Below are 27968 nucleotides of genomic sequence, written 5' to 3'. Positions count from 1 at the left end.
AACTGATCAGCTCTGGCTTCTTCAGCATCAATGGTTGGAGCATGGATTTGTATGATTGTGATGATGAATGATTTGCCTCGTATTCAAACAGATATCATTGTCATTTTTGAGATTATACCTCAGTACTGATTTTCTCACCCTTTCATTGACTATGAGGGCTACTCCGTTTCTTCTAAGGGATTCTTGCCTATAGTTGTATGTGTAAGTATCCCTCAGATGAGGGGATTTTAGAATTCTAGAACTTTAAGGTGGTGCCTTTATGGGTGATGGCAAGATCAAGGGTATGACCATTTCTGTATGTGGCTGGGGTGAAGGTGGAAGAATAGGTCATGGGAAGTAAATAGGTTGAGGAACTGAGTGGTTGGGGTGTTTGAAGGAGAGTCAATAAGTATGTTGAAATCCCTTAGTATGGGGGCAGGTGTTGGGGAGGAGAGAAAGATCATAAGCTGGGTACTGACCTCATTGAGGAAGGAGATATCTGTAGACAAGAGCTACCAAGAAATTGGCTAGAAGATGCAGCTTGTATGGACCTCAAAGGAGGAGAGCATACTGAGTGATGGAGGTTGGGGGAGAACCTGTTAGTGGCAATAAGGAGCAAGAAGTATTCTAACTCTCCCACCTTGACCAGTAAGCCAAGAGGAATGAGTAAAGGTACAGCAAGTACTAGAAAGGGTGGCCAGGGAGGCTATATCATCCAGGTGAAGGCAGGTTTCTGTGAATGCTATAATATGGAAGGAGTGGAACAGGAAAAGATTTAAGATGAAGAAAAGCTTGTTGCCTATGGAACAGGCATTCCAGAAGGCACAAAAGAAAGGATGGGTGGTGTTTGGGACTTTGATGTGGAAGAGTTGAGGAAGATAGGAATAAAGAATTGGGTGGGGGGATAGGAAATGGGATTCAGATGATGACCTACATGAGTTCAGAATCACTAGGATGTATAGGATATGAATAAGTGTGAATATGTTCATTATTGAGTAGAAAATGTCACTCTTCTCACCAGATGATGCTGGATATCAGACATGAGCCATATTCAGAATGATGGAAGGCATATGATCATATGGGAAGCCTTATTTCACCTCCCTTCATCCCTCCAAAGCTGGAAGTTAAGCATCAGAAGATGCAGCAAGAGATGGAAATTGAACCCATGCATCAGGAAACAGAAGTCCTGCTACCCACCAACTTTCCTCTTCTTCTTTCCTCGTATTATTTTTATGTTTGGTTCCTGTCCTCCTAGCACAGGGTGAATGTAAATACTAAATATTGAGTGTTTCTCTTTTGGCCAGGAACCCTGAGGGTCTTCCTCTCCCAGTTTGATTTTTTTTTTTGAGTTTTGATTCAAGGGGCTATCCCTTGATTAACTTCTTAAAGAGACCTATTCACTGAATGGGCCCTACCTCACTCTAAGTGAGAACCTGAAAAGACCTTAGCCTGAAAGGGCCAAGGTCTCCCAACACATCCTGAGCCATCTCCAGTTGTCCTGGTGAATATCAGGCCACTGGACCCAGATGCCTCTGGAGGAGAAAGTGAAGCTGACGACCTTGCACAGCCCTCCCTCACTCAAATCCAAGTCAACTGCAAGTCGTGTCATCATTTCCCTGATGTCATGGTCCTGAGAACGAAGGACAGACCTCAAAGGCTCCATACTATATTAGCTGACAAAGATAGAGTAGTTGTTGATTTCATGTAAGAACCTAGATTCAGAGCTAGAAGGGTGCTCATATGCCATTGAGTCCAAACCCATTTTACAGATGAGAAAAGAAACTCAGAGAAGTTAAATTAATTACCAGAGAACTAAGTGGCACAGTGAATAGAAAGAAGATGGACACTGAGTCAGGAATAGCAGAGTTTAAACCCCTTTTCAGACACTTACTGGCTGTGAGACCCTGGGTAAGAAACTTGGCTTCTAATTTCCTCAGTTTCCCTCATCACCTACCTTCCGGGGGTATTACGAGGATTAAAAATGAGGTTGTATTTGTATAACTCTCTACTATATAAATGCTAGCTAGTGTAATTATTACTATTGTGCCAAGCCAAATAAATAGTAAGCCGCAAAGCCAGCATTTGAATCCGTCATCTCTGACTTTAAATTCAATCCTCTTTGCATTGAACCATGGGAGAACTCTATGCCTGATGCTCGAAGCATTCTACAGAATTTCAAAGTGCCAAGATCTTGGTTATATTTCATAGCTAAACTGTTGGCAGTGGTTTTAAATTCAGTCAATTCAATATTTGTGAGGGCAGAATTATAAAGGAATTCGACATCCAATGAAGCCCCTTGCAAAACCACTTCCTGGACTTATGTCAACTATGAGAAAAAAAAAGTTTCTTTTGCCTGTATTTAAAAGTAAATTGTGCAGAAAAAACAAACATTTTTCCTCCTTCATTTTCTTTATTGCTTCTTTGATGGAAATGTCATGGGAATGCCCAATTCTTTTGCAATTGTCTTAATATATATGAGATTCTTTCAGCTACAGGTTCACATAATACTTTCAACACGGTCTTCGATCTAAGATTTTTAAGGTTGGCAAGACTGTGATATCTTAAGACTGTAATGCTCAACTAACTTCACTGGCGTGGTTTATAAATTTATTCCAGCTTACCAGTGCACAGAAAAATAAAAAAATTTGGTGGAGAAAACCTCAGGCCAAGGAAATCCTTTTTGGATTTGCCAAGATATTGCCAACAGTATTGTCTAGCACCTTAGCGCTTCTGCAACTGGTAAGCCTAAGAATCTCTGAGCTTTTGTTTGAAAAAGCCAACATATTCTAAGAGCTATCTATGCATGTTAACATTTCCCAGAAGCTAGTAAAACTTGAAAAAAAAATGTAAAAAGATTTTGTTCTGTTCCTGAAACTGCAAGAGCTGCATTATTCAAACAGGCTCAATTGATGCCTCAGAGATTAAGACTAACCAGGGGCACATGGCGCAGATCTGGCAAATGTATTTTGAAGCATGTTTTCTTGATTTGCTTGAATTTTTTTTCTGCTTTGTCATACCCTTAGCCTCTTGCATTTTAATGTAATCTTCATCCAATCACAATTGATGAAGAATTTGTGATCCCAAACCCTTCTAGTCTTTTCATGAGCACAAACGTATTTCATATTATTCTATTTCTTTCTACCAGTAATGCTGTCACACCATAATAACAAATTTATATAGCATTTATATACTGTCTACAATGTGCCAGGCACTGTGCTATGTGCTTTATAAATATTATCTCATTTGATCCTCACAACAACTCTGGAGATAGGTACTATTATTATTGTGATTTTACAGTTGAGGAAACTGAGGCAAGCGTAGGTTAAGTGACTGGCCCAGAGTCACACAGTGTCTGATTTCAACTTAGGTCTTCCTGACTCCAGGTCCAGTGCTCTATCAGCTATACCACCTAGCTGCCTCATAATATCAGCTCATTTGGCTCTCCTGGATTGGTGGGCAACATCAGGGTGCATAGTCAAATAACAAATTAAAAATATTTTTATTTCTTGGTCTTACAAATGATTTCAGAATGCCCAGAAATCCATTAAGTTAATTTAGTTCATTCTAATTTATACAAACCAAGGAAGTTCTTCTAAGTAATCTCTTTCAGTGTTGTATTGTGGTTTACCAGTTCCAAGATAGAAAGACTGACCCCACTATGAAGGCATTTAATTTTATCATTGTAACCCTATCAGATTGATTTTTGAACTAGAGAAAATCTAGTGAATTCTTGTGATCCATTATTAATGAATGAAAAATTTCTAGCCAGATTATTTTGGGAGGGATTTGATAAAAAGTTTTGTTTGCTGAACACATTGAAAAGAAAACAAAGTCCCATTTGCAATACATTGCCCGTTTCTTGTTTACTAAATTTCCATTGGAATGTCACTTGTAAAGCTATTTAGTCCACATAGCACTAGCCATCACCTTGATTTTCTTTGAAGAGGGCATCTTTGCCTTAGGATTCCACCCAAGTCAGTCATTAATATTTGCCCAGGATGGAGGAACTTTTAAGTTTACTGGAATATTAGGATATGGAACTACTTATAGGTGGCTGGCTATTGATTAAGCCAATCAGATCTGGATATCAGACATGAGCCATATTCAGAATGATGGAAGTCCTTCATGGAGATGATTCATTCTTGAAGCCTATGTAATACACATGGACTCCTTTTTCAGGGTTATCTGTGATTAACCATTTCTGCCACCACTATAATAACCAATGAGTACCTCTTACTCCATCTTCTCCTCCCTTCTTTCACTACCCATTTCCCCGTTCACTCAGGTGGACTTGATGTTTTAACAGTCCCCCCTTAATTATTTGGCATCCTCTGTTGGTTGGAGTTTGAAGATGAAGAAGGAAAATGCAGAGCAACATTACTTGTACATATGAACATCACAAATATATAATTTCTCTAATAAAGACAACGCACTACATTCCTGACCAAATATGTCACTTATGCACACTGTGTTCTGCTGAATGGAACTGTTTTGGCTTTTCTCTTCCTGTATAAAATACACAGCAACAAAGTATAACTTATAGGATGCTTTGCATCTGGCCATTTTTATTGGGAAGTATTCTATAAAAGGAAATTTTTATAAAGTCTATTTTTCTTCATGGTGTTGTGGCTTAGAAGGTTGTATTGTGATGAAGCATCATTATTCCTATGTGATGACATCACAAAAGGAATACATGCATGTCACAGAGAGGAGCAATTTTCTGTCATTGAAAATACCTTTTAAAAGTACCTTTTGTTGTAGTATTCTTTGCATGTGTTGCACCCACGATGTTCAGTCATTTCAGCTGTATTCAACTCTTCGTGATCCCATATGGGGTTTTCTTGGCAGAGATGCTGGAGTGGTTTGCTATTTCCTTCTCCAGCTCATTTTTGTAGGTCAGAAAACTGAGGCAAACAGGATGTTAAGTGACTTGCCCAGGGTCACCTAGCTAGCAAATGTCTGAGGCTGGGCTTAAACTCAGGTCTTCCTGACTCCTGACTCTAGATTAAGCACCATCCATTGTACCACCTAGCTGCCCCATCCACTGTATCTGATCCAGCGAAAAAGCTCTGTATTTGAAAGCTGGATCAGTTCTACCAACTACCTGTTTGCTGCTGTCTTCTCTGTCAAAAATAATGAAGGATCTTTAGACTGGAGGAATAGAACAAAAGTGGTGGATGGGAAATTGATACTCAATATAAACAAGGAGCTACTGAAAGAATACCTAACATATGAAATAAAGTCACCTAGCCCAGATGAACTATATCCTCAGGTACTGAAGGACCTGGAAGATGGAATTGCTGATTCACTGCAAGTGATATTTCAAAGATGTAGAAACTGGGAGAAATATTCTCAGCAGAGGGGCATATGTTCTAATTTTCGAAAAAGGGGTAGACAATGGAGTCTGTAAACTTCACAGCTAACTGAGGTTGACTTTGATTTCTGGCAAAATTCTAGAATATATTATTAAAGAAATGGTTAATGAATGTCTATAGAAAAGGAAGTAGTAACTGCAAAGACCCAATAAGGCTTCAGCAAGAACCATGCCAGATTCCCCTTGTTTCCTCTTTGGAAGGGACGATTTGACTGGTAAGACCCAAAAAGTGCCACAGCTGTAGCTTGCCTAGATTTTAGCATGCCTTCTTATAAAGTACCTCATACTGTTCTTATGGAAAAGATGTACAAATGTGAGCTAATAGTACAGTTAGATAGAGATAGAACCTGATTCAAAGAGGAGTCATCAGTGGTTCTATGTCATCTTGGAAGGAGGTATCCAGTGGAGTGGCCCAGGCATCTGTGATTCGACTTAATGCCATTTAACATTTTTATCACTGACTTGGATAAAAGCATAGAAAACACACTCGTCACATTTACAGATGACACAAAGCTGGTAGAGATAACCAACGTGCTCAGTGACAGAGTCAGATCCAAAAAGATTTTGACAAGCAGAATATCAGGCTGAATAAAGTAAGATGGAATTTAATAAGGATAAAAGTAAGGTCTGCTGTTTGGCTTCAAGTTGGGGAGAAATTTAGTTAGCCAGAAATTTATGTGAAAAAAGATCTTAGTGGAGAGTTTAGTGGACTGCAAGCTTAATACATATGTATATGTATATGTCAACAGTATGAAATGATACATTGGGACCCTGCGTTTTAATAAGTGAGCTTTCAGTTTGGGAAGGGCATTGATGATCTGGAAAGTACGTAGAGATGGTGAAGGGACTCAAGTCCATGGCATTCAAAGATTGGTTGAAGGAAGATAGGATGTTTAATCTAGAGAAGATGTGGGGATGCAGGGGGTTTAGGAAGGGCATTGATAATCTGGAAAGTATATAGAGATGGTGAAGGGCCTCAAGTTCATGATGTACAAAGACTGATTGAAGGAAAAGAAGATGTTTAATCTAGATGTGGGGATGCAGGAGGAGGGTGGGATGATTTGTTGTTCTTCATGACCCTGTGGACCAGACTAACCATGGAATTTTCCTGGCAAAGATACTGGTGTGGTTTGCCATTTCCTTCTCCAGTGGATTAAGCCAATCAGAGGTTAAGTGACTTGCCCAGGGTCACAGCTAGTAAGTATCTGAGGCTGGATTTGAAGTCAGATCTTCCTGACTCGAGGCCCAGCCCTCTATCCACTGAATCATCTAGCTGCCTGTGAAACGGTAATATTTGAAGGGCTGTCATATGAAAAAGATGGAAAAGATACATTGCCCCAGTAGGGCAGAATCAGGGTCATTGGGAGGATGTTTCAAAGATGAAAATTTAGGTCTGATGTCAGAATAAATTTCCTCCAATTAGAGGTCTCAAGCAGAGAATGAATCATAACTTGTTTTGGTATTTTAAAATGGGAATCCCTTTTGGATGAGGTCACTTTGAACTCTGAAATTCTGAGATTCTGTGAGACTTTGGAGGAGTCTTTGGAGAAGTCACTTCGTTTCATGGGACCTCCCCATTCCTTCATCTATAATATGAGTCAGATTGTCTGAGGCCTCTTTATCCTAAGATTCTGTGTTGCAAGTGGGTGGCAGCTTACCTTGCCTATCATCGCTGCTGATTCTGCCAGTGAGTAAGAGCTGCTTGATGCAGCAAGGTTTCATTTTTACTCCGCCTGCTAGAAAAGGAAGAACAGCCAGTTCTTCACAACTATGGAATTTGTTGCACCCCCTGACTCCCATCAGAGGACAGGAATATTGGGCTCCTTTTAGGACTCACAAAATCGCTAGGTAAATTTACTAAACAAAGAGAGTTATTGGGCTCATTTTGAAGGGCTTCTAGGTGGCTCGGTGGAAAGGTGCTGGGCCTGGAGTCAGGAAGACCTGAGTTCAAATCTTGTCTCTGAAACTGACTAGCTGTGTGACCCTGGGCAAATCACTTCAACTCTGTTTGCCTCAACTTCCTCAACTATAAAATAGGGATAAAAGCAGCACCTACCTCGAAGGGTTGATTTGAGGATTCAATGAGATAATGGCTTTAATGTGCTTAAGAACAGTGTCTGGCACATAAGTAGGTGATTAATGAACTCTTGTTTGCTTTATCAGTAAACACACTATAGGAGAAATCTTACCTCAGTGATATACATATAAATGAATCAAAATTACTCTTATATAACATAGATTAAAAATATTTAACACTAATCCTAAAGATATTAGGCTCATAATTATTTCTGTAAAGAGAAACACCAATGACCAACTTTCCTAAGTCCAGTTGGTTATTCAGGGACAAAGGCCACATAGTGAGGCCCCAAGTAAGAAAAAAAGAGAGTAAGAAAGTCAAGTCAATAAGCATTTATTAAGCTCCTTCTATGTGCCAGGCTTTGCACTAAGCACTGGGAATACAGAGAAAGGCAAAAAACAATCCTTACCCTCAAAGAGCTTACAATCTAGTGGGGTTTGAAACATCATGTAAACAGCTATGTACAAACAAGGAGTAAATTGGAAGTCACCTCAGAAGGGTTGGCACTAAAGGCAGGAAAGGGCACAGTTATGAAGGACCTTGAAAGCCAAAGAGAGCCGTCAAAGCTTAAAACTGCACTAAAACTTTTGGAACTCCCTCTATTTGATGTTGGAGATAACAGGGAGCCAATGGAGTTTATTGAATAAGACAGTGATACGGCGAGATCTACATTTTAGAAAGATACATCTGATAGCCTCTCCTGGAGTGGGGAGAGATCTGACAAGGAAGAGAGACCAACCAGGAGGTTATATTGCAATTGTTCAGGCATGAGGGGCCTGCATCAGAGTGTGATAATGTCAGAAAGAGAAAAGGGGTATACACATGAAAGATGTGAAGGTAGAATTGACAGGACTGATTGAGAATGAGGGAAGAATGACCAAGGGTAATGCCTAGGCTGTGACACTGGGTGCCCTCAAAAGTAATTGGGAAGTGTTGGCTAAGATGATGAGCTCAATTCTGGATGTGCTGAGTTTAAGCTATCTCTAGGATATCCAGTTTGAGTTGCCTAATAAGCAGGTGGCAATGGGAGGCTGAAGGACAATGCGGGATCAAGGCTAGATAAGCAGGTTTGAGAATCATCAGCTTTATTGTTGCTCACTTGTTTCAGTTGCGTCTGACTCTTCATGACCCCATTTGGGGTTTTCTTGGCAAAGATACAGGAGTGTTTTGGTTTGTGGTTTTTTTGCCATTATTCCCTTCTCCAGCTCATTTTACAGAAGTGGAAACTGAGACAAACAGAGCTAAGCGACTTGCCTAGGGTCATACAACTAGTACAGTGTCTGAGGCCAGATTTGAACTCAGGTCTTCCTGACTCCAGGCCCGGCACTCTATCTACTCCATCACTTTGCTGACCCTCTCCCCAATAATTAGAGCTGTGCAGAAACGGTATGAGCTGCTTGGGGAGGTGTTAAATTCCTCAAACCATTTGGAGGTCTTCAAACCCAGGGCTGGATAATTGCTTGTTAGGTTGTTATGGTGGGGATTTCTTTTGGGTATCAAAGGCTGGACTAGTGGACCAATAAGATGCCTGCCTACTCTCAAATTGTGATTCTTTGATACTACCCAGTATGTGTTCATTTTGATGATACCCTCCATGACCTTGGAGCCATTAAAGCCAGGAAAGCTATATGGTAATCTCTGTTAAAGCTGTGATTGGACCTGCTTATAGTAGCTATGACCTTTTGTACTGCCCTACCTTGAAATGCAAATGAACTACTGTTCTAGGAGGTACAATTGTGTGGGAGCAGAGGCACAATTTTCAAATGTACATCAATGTCTTTAGCTTGCATGTTTTCTGGTACTTTACATAGAATCTCCTGTCTATATGTTTTGTGAGGCAAAGCATCTCCTTGCCATGCTCACTAGTGCTCATCTCTGGTATTTAACACAAAAAAAAATCTGCAAAAATAACATGCTTCTAATGAGGCTTTGTAGGTCTGGCCACCATTTTTGAGGCTCTTCCCAGATTAGCTGGTAGGTACATGTATTTCCTGCATGTATGCGGAAAATAGTCACTTTCTTCCGTTACACCAAAGTTTGCACCAAATAAGAATTATTGTCTTCCTTTAAAAACACTAGTAGGATGAGGTAAACAGTCTATAATTTTGCTAAAGGAAAAACCAAATTAAGATTATATTTTTTAGTTTTTTTAGGTGACTTTAAAAATTTGATGAACTGTTAAATTCATTATTGCTTTGGACAAGGATTTATTAAACTACTATGTGCAAGGCATGGTGTTGGGTGCTACAGATACAAAGACCTTACATTTCAATTGCGGGGGAAAGGAATATGACCTGACCATAGATAAGCATAATACAAAGTAGGGAGAGGATGATAGGGACAAAGGAAAGAGCTAGACAAAGTACTCCAAAACAATCCGAGGAAAGAAAGAAGACTTTCAGTTAAGGGGGGGAATCAAAAAAGACTTCCTGCAGTAGGAAGCCCCTGAGATGAACCTTGATGGAGGAAGAGTTGTAAAAGGCAGGGGGTAAGGAGAAAGTACATTCTACGAATGAGGAGGCCTGCACAAATGCACAAACATGGGAGATGTTATATCAAATTCTGGGAACATTTAATCATCTGGTTTGACTGGAATATAGAGCACATGAAGGGGAGCAATGTGAAAGGGAGGGTAGAAAGGGGAAGTCAGGCTGTGGAAAACATTGACTACAAGGTTGAAAAGTTTGTATTTTATTGTAAAGGCAATAGGGAGCCCCTGAAGGTTTTTGAGGAGGTGAGTGACACATGAAGAATTTATGAATAACACAAGAACATTAAGACAACACATTCAAATTAACAACCATCTTATTATTTTTCAACATTGACAGAAGTATGAATCTGCCCCTGAGGCACCAGGTTGATGTCCACAGACAATTGTCTAAACTTATTTATTCTTCTTGTCATTATTGTAATTTTCATTAATGAAATTCTGAAGAATTTTTCTTTCTGGAAATAAGGGGGGAAAGTTTTATTCAATTTTTTGAATGCTAAAACAAGAGAAGCAAGTTATACCATTGTTTTAACAAAGTTGAGTATGTTAAAAAATGTAAGATTTACATAGTACTCTTACAGGTAGAGAACAACATGACTTAGAGAATGTAATTCCTATGTACGTAAGAGGGCATAATGATTGATTGGCAAGAGAAAGTTTAATATTTGGAAGATCAGCTTAGGCCATGTGGAGGATAGTGGCAATTATCTCAGGCTATTATCACTAACATTTTGTAGAGGAAAAGCGTTATTTTTCTGCCCAAACTGGCTAGCTTAATGAATTATTTTCCTCCCTTTGAAAAACAAGATTCAAGTAAAGAAAAATAAAAAAATCATTACTTATTTCATTATAAAAATTATTATATTTCAACTAATATGACTAACTTTAAAAAAGCTACAGATTTAATTCAAATGTTACCGCAATTGATTAAAAATTAATGCCATCAACAATGAGCTACATCATAGAAAGGTGCCCCTTATAAAAATAGTAACAATATCTACCATTTATATAGAATTTTAAGGTTGTAGCATAGAGTACATATTTGATCCTCAAAATAACCTTGTGAGGTAGGGGCAATTAACTACTTATATCATTGCAAATAAAGATGATAACATTTAAAATAATAAATTAGGGGTTATTGTTAACTATAAAATTATAAATAATAATATTTACAAGAAGAAATTATTATTATTTTACAGGAAAGTTTACAGGTTGATAATGGTTAAGGGATTAAGCCAGGGTCATACTACTAGAAAGTGTCTGAGGCAGTATTTGAAATCTGGCCTTCCTGACTCCAAGTCTAACACTCACACCCACTGTGCCTCCCTAGCTACCTTATAAAGTTAACTGTAAATAGTAAAATTTGATTATTTAGCATAATTTATCATGTCCTTGGTAGATAAGGAAAAAAACCTCTCTAGCCTTTCTTACAAGTTGCCTCTGTTCCAAATATGACCCCTTCTCCTCCCTTTTTCTGTAATCTTTTATGCCAGGAAACTTCTATCTGTTAAATGGCACCTGACTTCCTGAAACATCAGGGAAGTGAACCAATCAGATGTATCTGAATGAGAATTTCCCCTCTCCCTACAAACCCTCTGGGTCTTTTTTTAGGGATTGCTCCCCAAAAATGAACTACCATCTGCTGTCTAAGCATATGAATTGGCCCTAGCATGAGAGATCGGCTTACGGACCTAGTATGTATGTATTGGGGGAAAGGGGAATATGGTATCAGAAGGAAGTCAGCTGATAGCTTCAGTCTTGAAAGCATTGGCTCCAGTTTCCAGGGTAAGAGGTTGGCATCCTCCACTTGCTGGAAGAAATAGGCTCCCAGTTCCCCTCCCTCAATGATTAGCGGATGAGAACAGAGAGCTGAAACTGACAAACCCACATCGACAGAAGGTAGCTGAACCTCTTTCATCTCCAGATGACAACTCTGCTTATAGCCTTCCCTGTTCCCATCCTTGGATGTCCCCTTAAATCTCAAGCCTTCCCTTGGGTTAGGTTAAAACATGCAGATAATAAAAGTCTATTGTTTTTAGCATTGGTGGCCAGTCTGACTCTCTTGCAGATGCCTCTGTAATTCCCTTTTCTCTGCCCCCGCCACCAATGGACTTAGAGATCTAGTTTTTAAACATTTTAGGAAATGGCTTTCTAGCTCTAAAATAAAGCTGAATGAAATTAACAAAGTGAAGCATTTAAAGCAAACCAGCTAGGTCCAGCTTTTCTTTTTTTCTGGACTTCTGGCTATTGGTTAGTGCCCTTAAGATAGCTATGTCAATTATTCAGGTATCTATTAATGTACCTAGCGCTATGTTAGGCATTGGGTATACAAGGTAAGAAGCTGGCAAACCCTAGTTGAAGGTCATCAACGGTCTAAGTGCCCAGACAACTGGCTCTGGTCCCTTCCTGACTCTGAGTGAGGCAGCACGCATCTACTTCTTACTCCTTAGTCTGAGCTTGGGAAGGAGGAAGGACATGGGGGGAGGGAAGAGAACAAAGTAGGTCACTATTGCAGCTCCTTCTCCATTGGTCTGAATCCCTTGCCTTAATCCTATTCTTTTGTGTTGCTCAAAGTCATTCTACTATGCTCTTTCCATCTCTTTCCTCCCCCATTCTATCCCTTTTCTTGTCCTCCCTCTTTAGCTGCATCTCAGACTTCAGGGAGTACACAAGTCCCACCTTGGCCCCAGAGAAAGGAATTCCTGAGATGTAACTCCAGAGGAGAGAGCTAGAGGTGTGTGAGTAAGAGGAGAGAGCCAGAAGAATAATAGTTGATTTTTTACTATTTGAGGGATGGAAATAGTTTTGAAAAAGACTATGGACTTTAGGGATTCCTGGTGGTGTTGTTGTTCAGTCATTTCAGTCACATCTGACTCTTTATGACCCTATTTGGGGTTTTATTGTCAGAGATACTGGAGTGGTTTGACATTTCCTTCTCCAGCTCATTTTACAGATAAGGAAACTGAGGCAAATAAATTGAAGTGACTTGCCCACCATCACACAGCTAGTGTCTGAGGCTGGATTTAAAGGAAGATGAATCTTGCTGACTCCAGATTTGGCACTCTAACATTGCATGTTTTTTGCATTGTATAACCAAGTGCCTAACATGATGCTAGGTGCATAACATATACCTGATTGATTAATATAGCCATCTTAAGGGCACCAACCAATAACCAGGAAAAAAGGAAAAATGACCATGTAGCTCATTTCCTATATAGAAACATTATGATTAAGGCCTCTTTCAAGAGAAATATCAGTTCAGAGAACTGAGCATAGCAATGGAGGATGATCATAAAGTGGGATAATTCATATATGACAAAGACCCACTGGGTTGTGCTCTATCCAAGGAACCAAATTGTATCTTAGTATGTCTATCAACTTACCATTCTCTGGAACTTTCTCAAGGTATTTCTTGATTTCAGTTTCACTGAGAGAATTCAAAATCATTGCAAAATCTAAGTATTCCTTTCCATAATGTCTTTCATATGTACTCTGTTTCTTTGTACGTTCTTGGTTCCAAATGTGACTAAGCAGAATCGAAGGAACTGTTAAGACAGAGGAGAAAAAAAGTCAAGGGGAAGAAAGCCTGTGGGTAAGCAAAGAATCATTCACCATCTCTTGGCACTACACTGGAAAGCCATGAGTCCCCGTGATGGGCTGAATCTGTATTCTCAGTAATGTGAGGAACTAAGTTATCATTTTAAATGTCACCTCGTTAAATAGCCAAGCCAGGAAAATCTGGAGGGAGATAGGGCCACAGATTATCAGGTTTATCACTGGAGGAGAAATCTAGGTTTGAGTTTCTAGTCACTTGGGAATGCAATTGGGAAAGTATACGAGTACAGTAGATTGTAAGCTTCTTGAAAGTAGAGACAGATTGTTTTTACATGTAATTGGAAACAAAATATTAAAATTTTCAGAAAAAAAATTTTAAAAGCCTGCTTAATTTTTGTCTTTGTGTCCTTAGTACCTAAGAGTGTCTGGCACCTAAGACAATACTTAATAAATGCTCATTGAATCAAATTGAATCCTAAAAGCTGATATTTGGCAGACCAAAGCAGTCACAGAACCTAAGAAGCAATTCAGCTTGGAGTCAGAAGATGTGAATTTGGTTCCCAGCTCCACTGTTTTAGTAGTTTACGACCTTGAGCATTTTTGTTTTCTATATCTCAGTTTCTTCATCTGTAAAATGAGGCTGAAAATACTTCATCCTATTGCTTTGAGGCCCAAATGAAATAAGGTATATAAGAGCTCTTTATAAGTAGCTTGGTTTTGGAAGGTGCTTTGGTTCTTCTATTAGAATATGGTTGCATCCACAGATCTGAGGATTCACTTCAAACAAAGCAATGATGTCACACTGTGAAGATTTATCTGATTCTGCTTCTGGCTTCCATGGAGGAAGTTGTAGAAAGAACGGGTGAAGAGAAGACTTTCCTTGACTGAGAGGAATAATGAAATTATGTAGGTCATTTGGAGTGGTTTTCTCTAGTGAGAGAGACTAGAGGTTGAATTTGAGGAAGAGAAATTAAGGAAAATTTTAAGGACAAAAACAATCTCCTTCAACCAGATAATTCAATAGACCATTCTAGACAGAAATAAGAAATAGATGAGTAGTTTGGGAAATAAGTAACAATTCCGGATCAGAGTCATGATAGAGTAATGATAGGGTGCCTCATTTATCCAGACATCTGACTAATCGCTTTACCAAAAATAGAGCAACTAATAATTTCTTGAATTACCTTAGTGACAATTTCATCCTTTGAATGGCAGAGGAGCCAAAAAAAAGGAAATTTTATTATGGATCTCATTCTCACTAACAGAAAGTGGTTGCTAGGATGGAAATGATAGGACTCCCCCTTCTAGAGTTTGTAAAAGAGAAGTTCAGAGGGGGTGGAGCCAAGATGGCAGCTGGAAAGCAGGTTCTTGCTTAAGCTCTCCCCCAAATCCCTCCAAACACCTGTAAAAATGGCTCTGAACAAATTCTAGACCTGCGGAACCCATGAAATAGCAGAGGGAAACAGGTCTCCAGCCCAGGAGAGCCTGGATGGTCGCCGGGAAGGGTCTATCACATGGTGCTGGGAGAGGAGCACAGACCTGCGTGGGCCATGCCAGGACAGATCAGACATGGAGTCAGTGGGCAAAATGGGCCCTAGAGCCATGAATCATTGAGCTGTGGCAGTTACCAGACTTCTCAACCCATAAATGCCAAAGAGCAGATTAGTGGGAAACTGCAGAATCAAGCTGAGACCGGTCTGGCCACCATCCCTGGGGGTGGCGGAGGTGGTGCATCGCTAGTGGTGGCAGCAGCAGGAAGCTCCTGAGGCTACTGCTTCCCGAGTCCCTGGTTCACATGGTGGGAGGAATCTAGCAGCTCAGAGTGGGAGTGCAAGGAGCACTTTGTGGGCACAAAGGCAGGTTCTCTTGCTGTGCCCTGCTTGGATCTGCATTGCGGTCCTGGTTGGCAGTTCTTGGGGGAGGAGGAATGCTGCGGTGACACAGCCTGGGGTGACAGTGGAGTAGAAGTAGCTCTGAAAACAGCAGTGCTTGGACCCTAAAGCTTGGGACAAGCTTACTCTCTACTCTACAAGCAGTCATAACCTGACAAAAAGGTCAAGGGTCAAGTAGTTGGCTGGGAACATGAACAGACAGTGAAAATGAACTCAGACTCAAATGCATACTCAAACCCAAACTCTAGATTCCTTTTATGGTGACAAAGAAGATCTAAACATACAGCCAGAAGAAGTTAACAAAGTCAAAGAGCCCACATCAAAAGCCTCCGAGAAAAATATGAATTGATCTCAGAGGGCCGTGGAAGAGCTTAAAAAGGATTTGGAAAAGCAAGTTAGAGAAGTAGAGGAAAAATTGGGATGAGAAATGAGAGTGATGCAAGAAAACCATGAAAAACAAACGACTTGCTAAAGGAGACCCCAAAAATACTGAAGAAAATAACCCCTAAAAGAATAGACTAACCCAAATGTCGAAAGAGCTCCAAAAAGCCAATGAGGAGAATGCCTTGAAAGGCAGAATTAGCCAAATGGAAAAGGAGGTCCAAAAGACGACTGAAGAAAACACTACCTTAAAAATTAGACTGGAGCAAGTGGAAGCTAATTAATGACTTTATGAGAAATCAAGATATTATAAAACAGAACCAAAGGAACGAAAAAATAGAAGACAATGTGATATATCTCACTGGAAAAACCACTGACCTGGAGAATAGATCCAGGAGAGATCATTTAAAAATTATTGGACTACCTGAAAGCCATGATCAAAAAAAGAGCGTAGACATCATCTTTCAAGAAATTATCAAGGAAAACTGCCCTGATATTCTATAACCAGAAGGTAAAATAAAAATTGAAAGAATCCACTGATCATCTCTTGAAAAAAAATCCCCAAAAGAAAACTCGTAGGAATATTGTCACCAAATTCCAGAGTTTCCAGGTCAAGGAGAAAATAATGCAAGCAGCCAGAAACCAACAATTTAAATATTGTGGAAATACAATCAGAATAACACAAGATCTAGCAGCTTCTACATTAAGGGATAGAAGGGCTTGAAATATGATATTCCAGAGGTCAATGGAGCTAGGGTTAAAACCAAGAATCACCTACCCAGCAAAACTGAGTATCATACTCTAAGGCAAAATATGGATTTTCAATAAAATAGAGGACTTCCAAGCTTTCTCAATGGAAAGACCAGATCTGAATAGAAAATTTGACTTTCATATACAAGAATCAAGAGAAGCATGAAAAAGTAAACAAGAAAGAGAATTCATAAGGGACTTACTAAAGTTGAACTGTTATGTTTACATTCCTATGTGGAAAGACGACATGTGTAATTCATGAGACCTTTCTCAGTATTAGGGGAGTTGAAGGGAATATAGACAGAGGGCACAGGATGAGTTGAATATGAAGGGATGATATCTAAAAAATGAAATAAACTTAAGGAGTAAAAGAGGAATATATTGAGAGGAGAAAGGGAGAGAGAGAATGGGGTAAATTATCTCACATAAAAGTGGCAAGAAAAAGCAGTTCTGTAGGAAGGGAAGAGGGGGCAGGTGAGGGTGAATGAGTGAATCTTACTCTCATCGGATTCAACTTGAGGAGGGAATAACATACACACTGAATTGGGTGTCTTACTCCACAGGAAAGTAAGCGGAAGGGATAGGAAAGGGGGGATGATAGAAGGGAGGGCAGATGGGGGAGGAGGTAATCAAAGCAAACACTTTTGAAAAGGGACAGAGTCAAGGGGAAAACTGAATAAAGGGGGACAGGATAGGATGGAAGGAAATATAGTTAGCCTTTTACAACATGAGTACTGTGGAAGTGTTTTACATAATGATATATGTGTGTTCTATGTTGAATTGCTTGCCTTCCTAGGGAGGGTGGGTGGGACAGGAAGAGGGGATAGAATTTGGAACTCAAAGTTTTAAAAGCAGATGCTTAAAAAAAAGTTGTTTTTTGCATACAGCTGGAAAACAAGATATATAGGGAATGGGACATAGAAATCTAACCTGCCCTAGAAGAAAGTAAGGAGTGGGGTGAAAGAAGGGAGGTCTGACTGGGGAATGAGACAATTAGAATATATGCCATCTTGGAATGGGGGGAGGGAAGAAATGGGGAGAAAATTTGTAACTCTAAATCTTGTGGAAATCAGTGTTGAAAACTAAAATATTAAATAAAAATGATAAAAAAAATATAAAAAAGAGAAGTCCAGGAATAATCTGACATGTACCCTCTATTATAAGAAAGAACATTTTAAAGAGTTGGAGAAAGGAGGGGTAGGATTTTATGAACTACTAGTTCTATAGGTGAAGTCAGTCCAGAAAGTATGGGAAATGTTCAAGAATGAAATACTCAAGGCACAAAAGTTAACGGTTCCAATTTGGAGGGAAAATGGGATTTGTTGAAAAGAATGATGTGTACACATAGGGAACTCACCAACTAGTTTAATTTTTTTAAATGAATGTACAGAAGATGGAAACAAGGTCAGGTAATAAAAGATGAATTTTAAAAGTATGGCATGGTCCTATATGAAATGTTAAGGAGTGATAAAGTTCTGAATAAGCTGAGGCTGTGAGGAAGACTAAGGACAAACGTCAATAAGCATTTATTAAGAGCTTACTATTTGCCAGGCACTGTGTAAGTGTAGAAATTTTTTTAAAATGCAAAAGACACACCCCTGCCCTCAAGGAGCTCACCATCTAAAATGGGATGTACTACATACAAACAACTATGGACAAAGAAGCTAAATACAGGATATGAGACTGGAGTCAGCAAAAAGGTGAGAACTGGATAAGTAGATCTGAAGATTGTCAGCATAGAGATGATAATTGAATCCATAGGAGATGAGAGTTAAATAACAGGAAGAAAAGAGGAATGGGACAGGACCCTGTGGGACACTCACCCTTAGTGGCTGTGTGACCTGAATAAAGATCTAGCAAAGAAGACTGAGTAGGAGAGGTCAGATAGGTAGGAGAACCACCATTATGGAATATTATTCTGAAAACCTAGAAAGAAGAGAACATTAATATTATGGTGTCAAAAGCTAAAAAGAGATCAAGAAGGATGAGAACTGAGCCACTGGCTTGGCAATTAAGAGATCATTCATAGCTTTGGAAAGAGCAGTTTTGTTGTAATGATGAGATCAGAACCCAGGGTATAAAGAGTTGAGAAGAAAGAGAGAAAGTATTGTAGTTCTTCTCAAAGAGCTTAGCCACAAGAGGCAGAGGAGATTTGGTAGGATACTTACCTGAGATGGTAGAACCAACAACAAAGGCATTTTCTTTCTCACTATTTTGAGAGAAAAAGGGAGAATTTAAAAAAGGAATGGGGATGATGGGACATTGGTAGACAACAAAGAGGAAAGGGAGTGCTGTTCAATTTCTGTTTTGCTTAGCTTTTCTTTATCAAAAAATGATCTTTAAGCTTCCCACTATGACCTCATCAGACCTCACACCTAGAGTATTGTGTTCAATTCTGAGCACCACAATTTATGGGAGGCGTTGATAAGCCAGAGGGTGTCCAGAAAGGGTAGCAGGATTAGTGAAGAGCCTTAAGTCCATGTCACGTTAGGATTGATTAAAGAACTAAGAATATTTAACCTAGAGGAGATTCAAGGAGGACATACCAGCTATCTTCAAGTATTTGTTAGATTGTCATATGTAGGAGGGATTAGGCTTGTTCTATTTGGTCCCAGAGATCAAACCAGAGGTCAATGGTTGGAAGCTGCAGACTAGCTTAGGCTTGATGACGGGACAAACTTCCTAACAATTAGAACAATTAGTGGAGTGAGTGGGGAGGGCTGCCTTGAGGGATGGTAAGTGGCTCCTCCTCCTTAGAAACCTATAAGCATAAAGTGGATGAGTTTTGTCAGTTATGTCCCAATGGAGATTACTTTCATGTATGGTTTCAGCTAGATAGCTGTAAAGGTCCTCAAATTCTGTGATTCTGGGTGTCCCACCATGCCCAAACCAAATTAGCCTCTTTCTCAAAGTAATGCAAGGTTTTCTGTCTCAGCTTTTCATTGGAATGGGAAGATGGCTAATTATTAGGATATGAGTTTACTAAACCTCCCTCTAAAGTCAATAGAGGGGAGTGTGATGTCAGAAAGAACAAGAATATGAATAGTGTGTGTGGCCATCTTCTTCTACCTCTTCTTCTCCTTCTTTTTCAGTTCTTTTTTTTTCACATGAACAATTATTTTATTAGTGTTCAATGTGAACACATGTCCTTTAGATCATCCAGACATTTCCAGAATCTCATTATTCAGAATCCTAGATTCTACCAATAAATTATCAAAGACATCCAATACATGAAAGCTATCTGAATTGACATCCTAAAAATAAAAGGGAAAAATGCATCTGATGAATGAGAACAGAATCTGGAGCTTAAACATCATCAAACTGAATATTCCCCTCAGGGGAAGCTATCATAAAAGCCCAAAAGAATGGGAGGATTTTGAATAAAGTTTCCTCTGTTCATTTTTTTTCCCTATTAGAACAACCTTTTTCTCTGACCCAACACATATCATATCCTGTGGTAGTACTTGAGGATATGAGACTGATGCATAGAAATAGAGCAGGAAAAAATCCATTGCATTTAGAATTATGGCCTAATTCCGCAAAGATTAAGGTTGCTCATAACGTCTCAGTAGTGTTCAATCAGTGAAATACAATTTTTAAAAAAAAAACTGAAATATACCTTTTTTTTAACTGCATAGTGGTCTTAGTGACTTGAAGAAGTGATACTTAACACTGTATTCCTTTGGTTTTTCTGCTTCCTGCCTCTTCCCAAAGGCTCTAAAGTAAATAAGTTTTTTAATACTTGATAAGGGTATACAAAAATAGAAAACACAACCAAAATGTGTAATGCAGAGAAAACAGAGAGTTGACACATTTGATCCCTATTCCCCACCCCCAAATGCAGCTTTATTCTTGATGCCTGTCAATGGCTTTTGATGGGAAAGTTCTTCCAGAGCTGGGAAGATAAGCCTACAACACTATTTTAAACACCAAATCTATCCTTACCAGGTCCATAAGCAGCAGCTGGAATTGATGCATTACATCCGTATCTGCAAGTCAAGTCTTGTAATTCAGGTATCTTCACTGGGACTTGGAAATTACGCCTAAACTCAGTTTCTAGACGCCGAGGAAGTAATTTTTTCCAATCAAGAGGCACTTGTATAGTTTCTTTCAGTTTCATTACTAGAAAGAATGGAAAGTAACCAATTATACCTAATTAACTTAGTGGAATTAACACTTTAAGCCCATTTTCTCTGCCTTTCATTATTTCCTGCACTGAAACATGCTCCCCATATTTAGAGATAAAGGTAACATATCTGATTTACAAATACTGTATAACCAAGAATCAATCTGCAGCTCAGGTGGCACAGTGGATAGAGTGCCACACCTGGAGTCAGGAAGACCTAAGTTCAAATCTGACCACATACACTTACTAGCAGTGTGACCCTGAGCAAATCACTTGCCCCTGTTTGCCTCAGTTTCCTCATCTGTAAAATAAGCTGGAGAGGGAAATGGCGAACCACTATAGTAACTTTGCCAAGAAAACCCCAAATGGGGTCACAAAGAGTTGGACATGACTGAAATGACCAAACACGAAGGAGAAGCAATCTGCTGCTTTATTCGAAACACGGAAGCTGAGGCTGATTATCTTGATTGGTTAGGAACATGGTACTAATCAGGACAAGGTAACGGACTTATTTTCATATGTGTCAGTTCTTTTGCTCTACTATATGATTCTAAATTGCAGTCCTCAGCCTGGCCAGTTATACTACAAGTGTGCTCTATTGCTCAAAAACTAGAAAGTTTTCTCTCATTGGGGAAAATTTTTGTATAGTCACCTCCAAGCTGGGGAAGTTTGCTGTGAGACATATCTACATGTGAAAGGCATTATTTTAGAACAAAGATTTGAAGGTAATGGCTTCATAGCCAACTTTTCCTTAGCCTTTTTTGTTCTGGTCTTCTCCTTTCCTTTGCACTAGAAATCTAGAAATTTGGGGGGGGGGCTGTATTTTATTTTATTTTATTTATTTTTATTATATTTGTTATATTTGTTATTATATTTATATTTATTATATTTATTTTATTTTTTGTGAAATTCTAAGAATTCTTCAGAGTGAACTTTTCTAAAGGTCCAGCATGTCTAGGAGGGGGTACCCAGGCTCTATACTGTTTGTCTTAAGGTGAAATCTTGGTGCACTGCTCCCATTGCAGAGTCATTAGTCCTAGATGAAGACTGAGCCTAATTGCTGGTCAATTAGCCTACATACATTCCAGAGGAGAAACTGAGCAACCAGCCTCTCTGTATGAAGAGATGAGAACCCAGCATGTGTTTTCCCAAGGAAAACCAGAGTGCTTACACTTTTCTTTGTCCACGTAGTCTTCCCGGAAACTAGAGGTATACTGGTCTGCTATGGCTTTACGGATTTCTTTGATTGTAGCAGGAACTCTCCATGGAGAAGAACAATTTGGTTGCATTTCTGAAAGTTGCCGAGGTAGTTTCCAGATCATAAATTCCTATCAATACAAACAAAATTGTTAGAAATAGTCATCCTTTTTAATAAAAATGCAGCTGGTATTCCAATCAATATTTCACATATATATATGTAATTTATATTATTTATTATATAAATAAGCATATTTATTGCATTGTTTCAGTAATGTCCAACTCTCTGTAACCTCATTTGAGGTTTTCTTGGCAGAGATACTAGAGTGGTTTGCCATTTCCTTCTCTGGCTCATTTTATAGTTGAGGAAACTGAGGCAAACAGGGTTAAGTGACTTGCCCAGTGTCACACAGCTAGTAAGTGTCTGAGGCTGGATTTGAACTCAGGTCCTCCTGACTCCATGGCTGGTACTCTATCCACTGTATCACCTAACTGCCATGTGTGTGTGTGTGTGTATATATATATATATATGTATACATATAAGTATGTATATATGTATATGTATGTGTGTATGTAATATATACACACAAGTATATACATAGTATATATTCCAATAGGACTTCGTAAGCCAAATCCAAATATGAAAACAATCATTTATTCCATTATTACAAGGCATTGCCAATTTACTTGACTTTCTATTATCACATAGTTCTTTGGTTATTATATACACTAGAGCAGGACTTCTTAAACTTTTTCTACTGGTAACCTCTTGTTTCTTGTTTCAGCAGCATTCGCTGGCGTTTCGTGGCCTGGGGGTACGCACAGTGCAAAGTGTGCATTGTGTTCAGAACCAAGGCCGCAGTGAAGTTGTGTGATACAACACAGGCAAGCGCTGCCATAAAACCTCGGATTCATGATATGTTTGACTTCAAATTAATTTTTGGTCGTTGAGCATTCAGAAACCATTTACTTTTGCCAGACGTTTCTCAACCCACAGTTTCAGAAGCACTGCACCAGAGGAACAAGGATATGAGAGAGCTGAACTGGGAATCAGGAGAACTGGGTTTGATTCCCTCCCATCTCTGCCACTGACTTGCTATGTGACCCTGGACAAGTCACTTAGCCATTCTGAGCCTCCTCAGCATCCTTATCTGTGAAATGAGGAGTTTGGCCTGGATGATCATTAATTAAGCTCTCTTCAAGCTCTAACATTCTAGCCATTATTCACCATGAGGGTAAGAAAACATGACCAATAAGGCAAAATTTATGTGCATCCAAGACCAGGACCTCCTTAGTGGTTTCTAAAAAGAGTAGCCACCTTAGAGTGCAGGGGTGGGGAACCTGTGGCCTCGAGGCCACATGTGGCCTTCTAAGTCCTCGGGTACAGCCTTTTAACTAAGTCCAAGTTTCACAGAACGAATCTTTTTATTGAGGGGATTTGTTCTGCGAAGTTTGGATTTGGTCAAGGGGCCACACTTGAGGACCTAGAAGGTCACATGTGGTCTCGAGGCTGTAGGTTTCCCACCCTTGCCTTAGACCTATCACCAAGATTCGAATACTGAGGAGAAATTCTAAGTCATTCCAGTTCTGCCCTCCCATGCCAGAATAGCAAAGAGGCCCCAGGGATTTTCTACTGCACTGCACTACCCAGCCTTCATAGGCTACGTGGCCAGCCAGAACTTCAGTTTCCTCTTCTGTAAAACAACCTAGCTGCCTTTCCAGCTATAAATCTATGATCAAGGATGTTCTAAGTGAGAAGAGGAATAGGGGTTTCCAGCATTATATTAGTAACATAATATTAATCTTGGGGCGGCTAGGTGGCACAGTGAGTAGAGCACGGGCCCTGGAGTCAGGAGTACCTGAGTTCAAATCTGGCCTAGACACTTGACACATTTACTAGCTGTGTGACCTTGGGCAAGTCACTTAACCCCAATTGCCCTGCCTTCCTCCCTGCAAAAAAAAACCCATAATATTAATCTTAATAAAAATAAAAGATATTGAAATAGTAGGCATATTTTAAATTATTTTCTATGACCAAACAAGAAGTCCAAAATTCCATAAGTATTCAATTTGTTATCCATCCATCTCTTATAAATTCATATTTCTTTATTTTTCCTTCTATTATTTTTCATGTCATTATCATCTAGGATTCTTTGCTACGTAGGGAAGACTGCTGGAGTTCCTGATGGCCCCGTTTGGACTAGTAGGCTGGAAGGTTCCCCAGAGCTCCCCTGAGAAATGGGCATAAGCAGTACAAATAAGATTTCCCAGAGACATCTGCTCAGCATCCCTGAGCTATGCATGTGCCACCCCAGCTAGAAAGTCATCTTCTGTACATAGAAACCTTGTACATAGAGTTAGTTGCCCTTGACTTCTTGGCAGTGGTATAATGGAAGGAGGACTGAAGAGGAGCCAGAAGACTTGAGTTAGTTTGAATCACAGCTCCACCACCAACCAGCCATGCCACCATGGGCCAGTAATAACCCTTTTGATTCTGCTTCTTCATCGATAAAAATGGGAACGATAATGGGAACTTGTAAGCAGGGTTGTGCTGGTGAATGTTTGCAACCAGCTCTAGAAAAATAAAAAAGGTACAGCCAATACACTTTGATGTTTAATCTGCATTATTCACATTTTCTCCATCATTTTCTGAAGGCTTTAAGACAATTAGCAAAACAATAAATCAAGCCTTTATTTATAACCTAATTTCTCCAAAGTATAAATGCTAACACTGAAAAATTTAACCATCTAGTGAGCTAGTTCGACTACCTCCAGCACACCCCTCCCTCACAACACAGGTCATTTTGTGAATACAGCGCTTTGTAAAGTATAGAACACTATGTAAAAATGGGCCATTATCATCACAGAAACCTCAGTTCACATCTGTTTCAGTCCTTGGATATCCCCAGCCTCCAACCCCATCCCCCAGCTACTTACCTTTCACAGAGGTAGTGACTATAAATTTAGCTCAGTATCCAGGTAATTTCACTCCGGCTTAATTAGGAGGCCTTTACTTTGTAGTTCCCTTGATCACAAAAGACCCTCACTCATGATGTTCACTGTCAAGACATGTCATTGGATCACGGGTCTAAGCTAAAAAGGACCTCAGAGACCATCTCATCCAACGCCCTACTCCTTTTGCAGATGGAGGAAACAGATCTACAGGAGACTGTAAGGTCACAGGGTCAGCCCCAGAGACTGGATTTGAAGCCAGCTCTACTGATTCCAAGACCAGTGCTCTTTTCACTGTGGTATGGACAATCCAGCAAAGGGCACTGAGAAGGAATGGCCAGATGGCGCCAACTGCAGCGACCTCACACCTAGTGAGTGTGATTGAGCCAAACTAAAACATCTCCAGAGGGAAAGAAAGGGGGAGAACACATATTCCTAATGTGCTGGACTCTCTTTACTAATTTAACTTCTAGATTCTTTGGTATTTTCTCAGTTGTTATCCCTTCTTGACCTCTCTTATCATTTCTGACATTGCTGAACACTTTTTCTAACTTCCTGGATACTCTTTCTCTTCCTTTCATTGTCATGCCTCTGCTCTCTCCTGACTCTCTTCCTGTCTCTCTCAGTGTCCTTTGTTGAATCATCTAGTACCCAATGAAGAGAGAGCTGGTCCTGAAATACTCAGTGCTAGCATGCATTCAAATCCAGTCTTTGGGGCTGACTGTGTGACCCTATGCAAGTCACTTAACTTCCTGTGGACCCCAGAGGCTTTTCCAGCTTTAGATATAACCGACCTTGTCTCGCCTCCCACCAAGGCTCTGTATCAAAGGCCTTCTTTTCTCTTTCTACACTCCTACTTGGCTTCCTCATTAGCTCCCATGGGTCCAGTTACCACATTTATGCAGATGATACCCAAATCTACATATCCATCCTAGTCTCTTTTCTCCTAAGCTCTATTCTCACACATCACTAATTACCTATTGGACATTTCAACCCAGAGAGACAACCCATGGGTATCTCAAACTTCATATTCCAAAGTAGAACTCATTATCTTCCTCCCCTCCAAAAACAAAACCCCCTTTCCTTTGAACTCTCCTTTTTCTGGTAGGGGCACCAACATCCTTTCAATCACCCAGGTTCTCCTCCACTCCTCACTTTCCCTCATCTCATCAGACAATCAGGGTACTTCTGAAACATCTCACATATATTCCCTTCTCTCTGCTCCTATAACACCGCCCCCCGCCCAAGTCAGGCCCTTATCACCCCTTCCTTGATTATTGCAATAGCTTCCTAATTGTTCTTCCTGCCTCATCTCTCTCTTCTCCAATCCATGTTCCACACAGCTTCCTTACCCAAACCTCAGCCTTACTCTGCCTCAGTCCACACTATTCTCTGTCATCCCATTCTATGACACCATTCCATTATGACTTCTGGAATCCTTACTATTGTTAACAAATTCTTTACCTTAGATCACTTCCACTCCTCATCTTCTAAGGAATAAGAGAAATTTGGCTCTCTCTAGGTGCTAAGCCTAAAGTTTTGGTCTGACCAGGTCTCTCCTTTGAACTTTGAGGCATTAAGGATGACCTCACAACCCTTCTGAAATAAGTAAAAGTCATATATAAAGTCCAAGAGAGCCCTGACTCAGGACCAGGGTATTTTTCATAAGGCTTCGCTTTCAGAAAAGTTAAATGTTTCATCTGGCCTTTCTCCATCAAAGAAATCATCCTCATAGTCTTTGATTTCCAAATTTCTGAAGTTTTGAAGTCACAATCTAGCAACCTACTGTTCCCTTCTCCATTTTGCTTACCTGGGTTCATTCCCATAGCCTATATACCACTCCCCCTCAGTCTACACAAATTAAGAAGACCCATATAAAATCTACGAAATTCTAGACAATGCTTTCTCAATGTTATACATTTCAAATTGATTCAATAACTATTTATGGAGAGCCTACTCCATGTTAAACATTGCTAGACACTAGAGGAGATATAGCAAAGAATGTGAAGACAGGGATGGCATGAGCTGCTATTCAGAAGGAGTGACATGGTGTATACTCCAGTACAAAAAATTAGAGTGCAAAAGAAAATGTGAGGTGAGAGGGAGGAAAGGTTATTTATACCAAATTTCTCCAAGTAAACCCACACCTAAAACATCATAGTAACACTTATTAACCCTGGAATTTTATTATTAGGTGATTCCATTCACATTCGATCCAATGAGATGCTTCTCAAAACTATGGTCTTCACAATGGCATTTGAAGTTTCTTTGAGACCCATATATCTGCACATTTTCAGATTTATTATTGCTATACAAGAAAATTCTACTTATGTTTCTCTATATGTATTTACATCAGTCTTACCCTGCTAGGATGGGGATTCATGTTCCTAACTCCTGTGGTTGTTGCAGACCTTATCATTTCTTCTTTAGAGTATGGTTTCCAATCATACTCTTCACTGTATACTGTCCGGTTGCCAAAAGGATCATTGAGCTTGTATGAATATCCTAACCTTTTGAAATCATTATGACTGTAAGAAACACATTAGAAATTGTAAAAAGGGAATCTGATGCCATATGCTACAACAACGCATGCCAAGCACTTCTACCAGAAATATTCCTGGTAGAAAAACTAGTGGAAACTTCTAATTTTTAAAATAGGTTGGACCAGGTAGATGAGGCCAAATATAATTAACTCTGTAGAGTACCTCGAGAACAAACAATCTTATGAGGTGGCTGTTTGCAAAAATATGCCAGACTTGGAAAGGACAAAAAGAGGGGAGGGGGATATAGTCTAATAAATTCATTTTTGTATATTTAAAATACTGAACACAACAAACTGTTGAGAAAATTCAGATTATATCTAAAGAAAGCCAAACAACTAAGATATTTTAAAAAATAATCTCTCTGACCTCAGCTTCCTCATCTTTAAAATGGAAATAGTATTTGGGATAGCTTACCTCACAGGACTATTCTAAGTACCAAATGAGAAAACGTATGAGAACTGTGTACATAAATTAATTATGTTACATGTGGCAAAATCACGGGCTGAAGCAATTTTCTACAGGACCTTTAAGAAGATCCATTTAACCTCTCTTGAGGTCTTCTTACGGGTTAAATTTAGATTGAATCCCTGAGTAGTTTTTTTAATTCTCCTGGCAACCCCTTTGGGATAGCTCTAATGTTTCTATGTTTTA

At 39.5% G+C, this 27968-nt stretch overlaps 1 protein-coding gene across 2 annotated transcripts in view; it reads right to left on the bottom strand.

The window, feature by feature from the left end:
* Positions 1-10099: 10099 nt before the first annotated feature.
* Positions 10100-27968, bottom strand: part of TEX26 (testis expressed 26) — a 31894-nt gene continuing 14025 nt past the window's right edge. Inside the window, exons 3-7 of one of the 2 annotated variants that reach the window (XM_036746840.1) lie at positions 27137-27302; positions 21797-21953; positions 20445-20621; positions 13305-13466; positions 10100-10376 (exon numbers count right to left, since the gene is read on the bottom strand). In XM_036746840.1, coding sequence (XP_036602735.1) covers positions 10315-10376; positions 13305-13466; positions 20445-20621; positions 21797-21953; positions 27137-27302 — 724 coding nt within the window. In that variant the 3' untranslated portion in view covers positions 10100-10314. The remainder of the gene's footprint in view (positions 10377-13304; positions 13467-20444; positions 20622-21796; positions 21954-27136; positions 27303-27968) is intronic. The other variant, XM_036746841.1, reaches the window with a different exon arrangement.

This window comes from Trichosurus vulpecula, chromosome 2, assembly GCF_011100635.1.
Source record: "Trichosurus vulpecula isolate mTriVul1 chromosome 2, mTriVul1.pri, whole genome shotgun sequence".
NCBI lineage: Eukaryota > Metazoa > Chordata > Mammalia > Diprotodontia > Phalangeridae > Trichosurus > Trichosurus vulpecula.
This window is presented reverse-complemented; position numbering and strand designations above follow the sequence as displayed.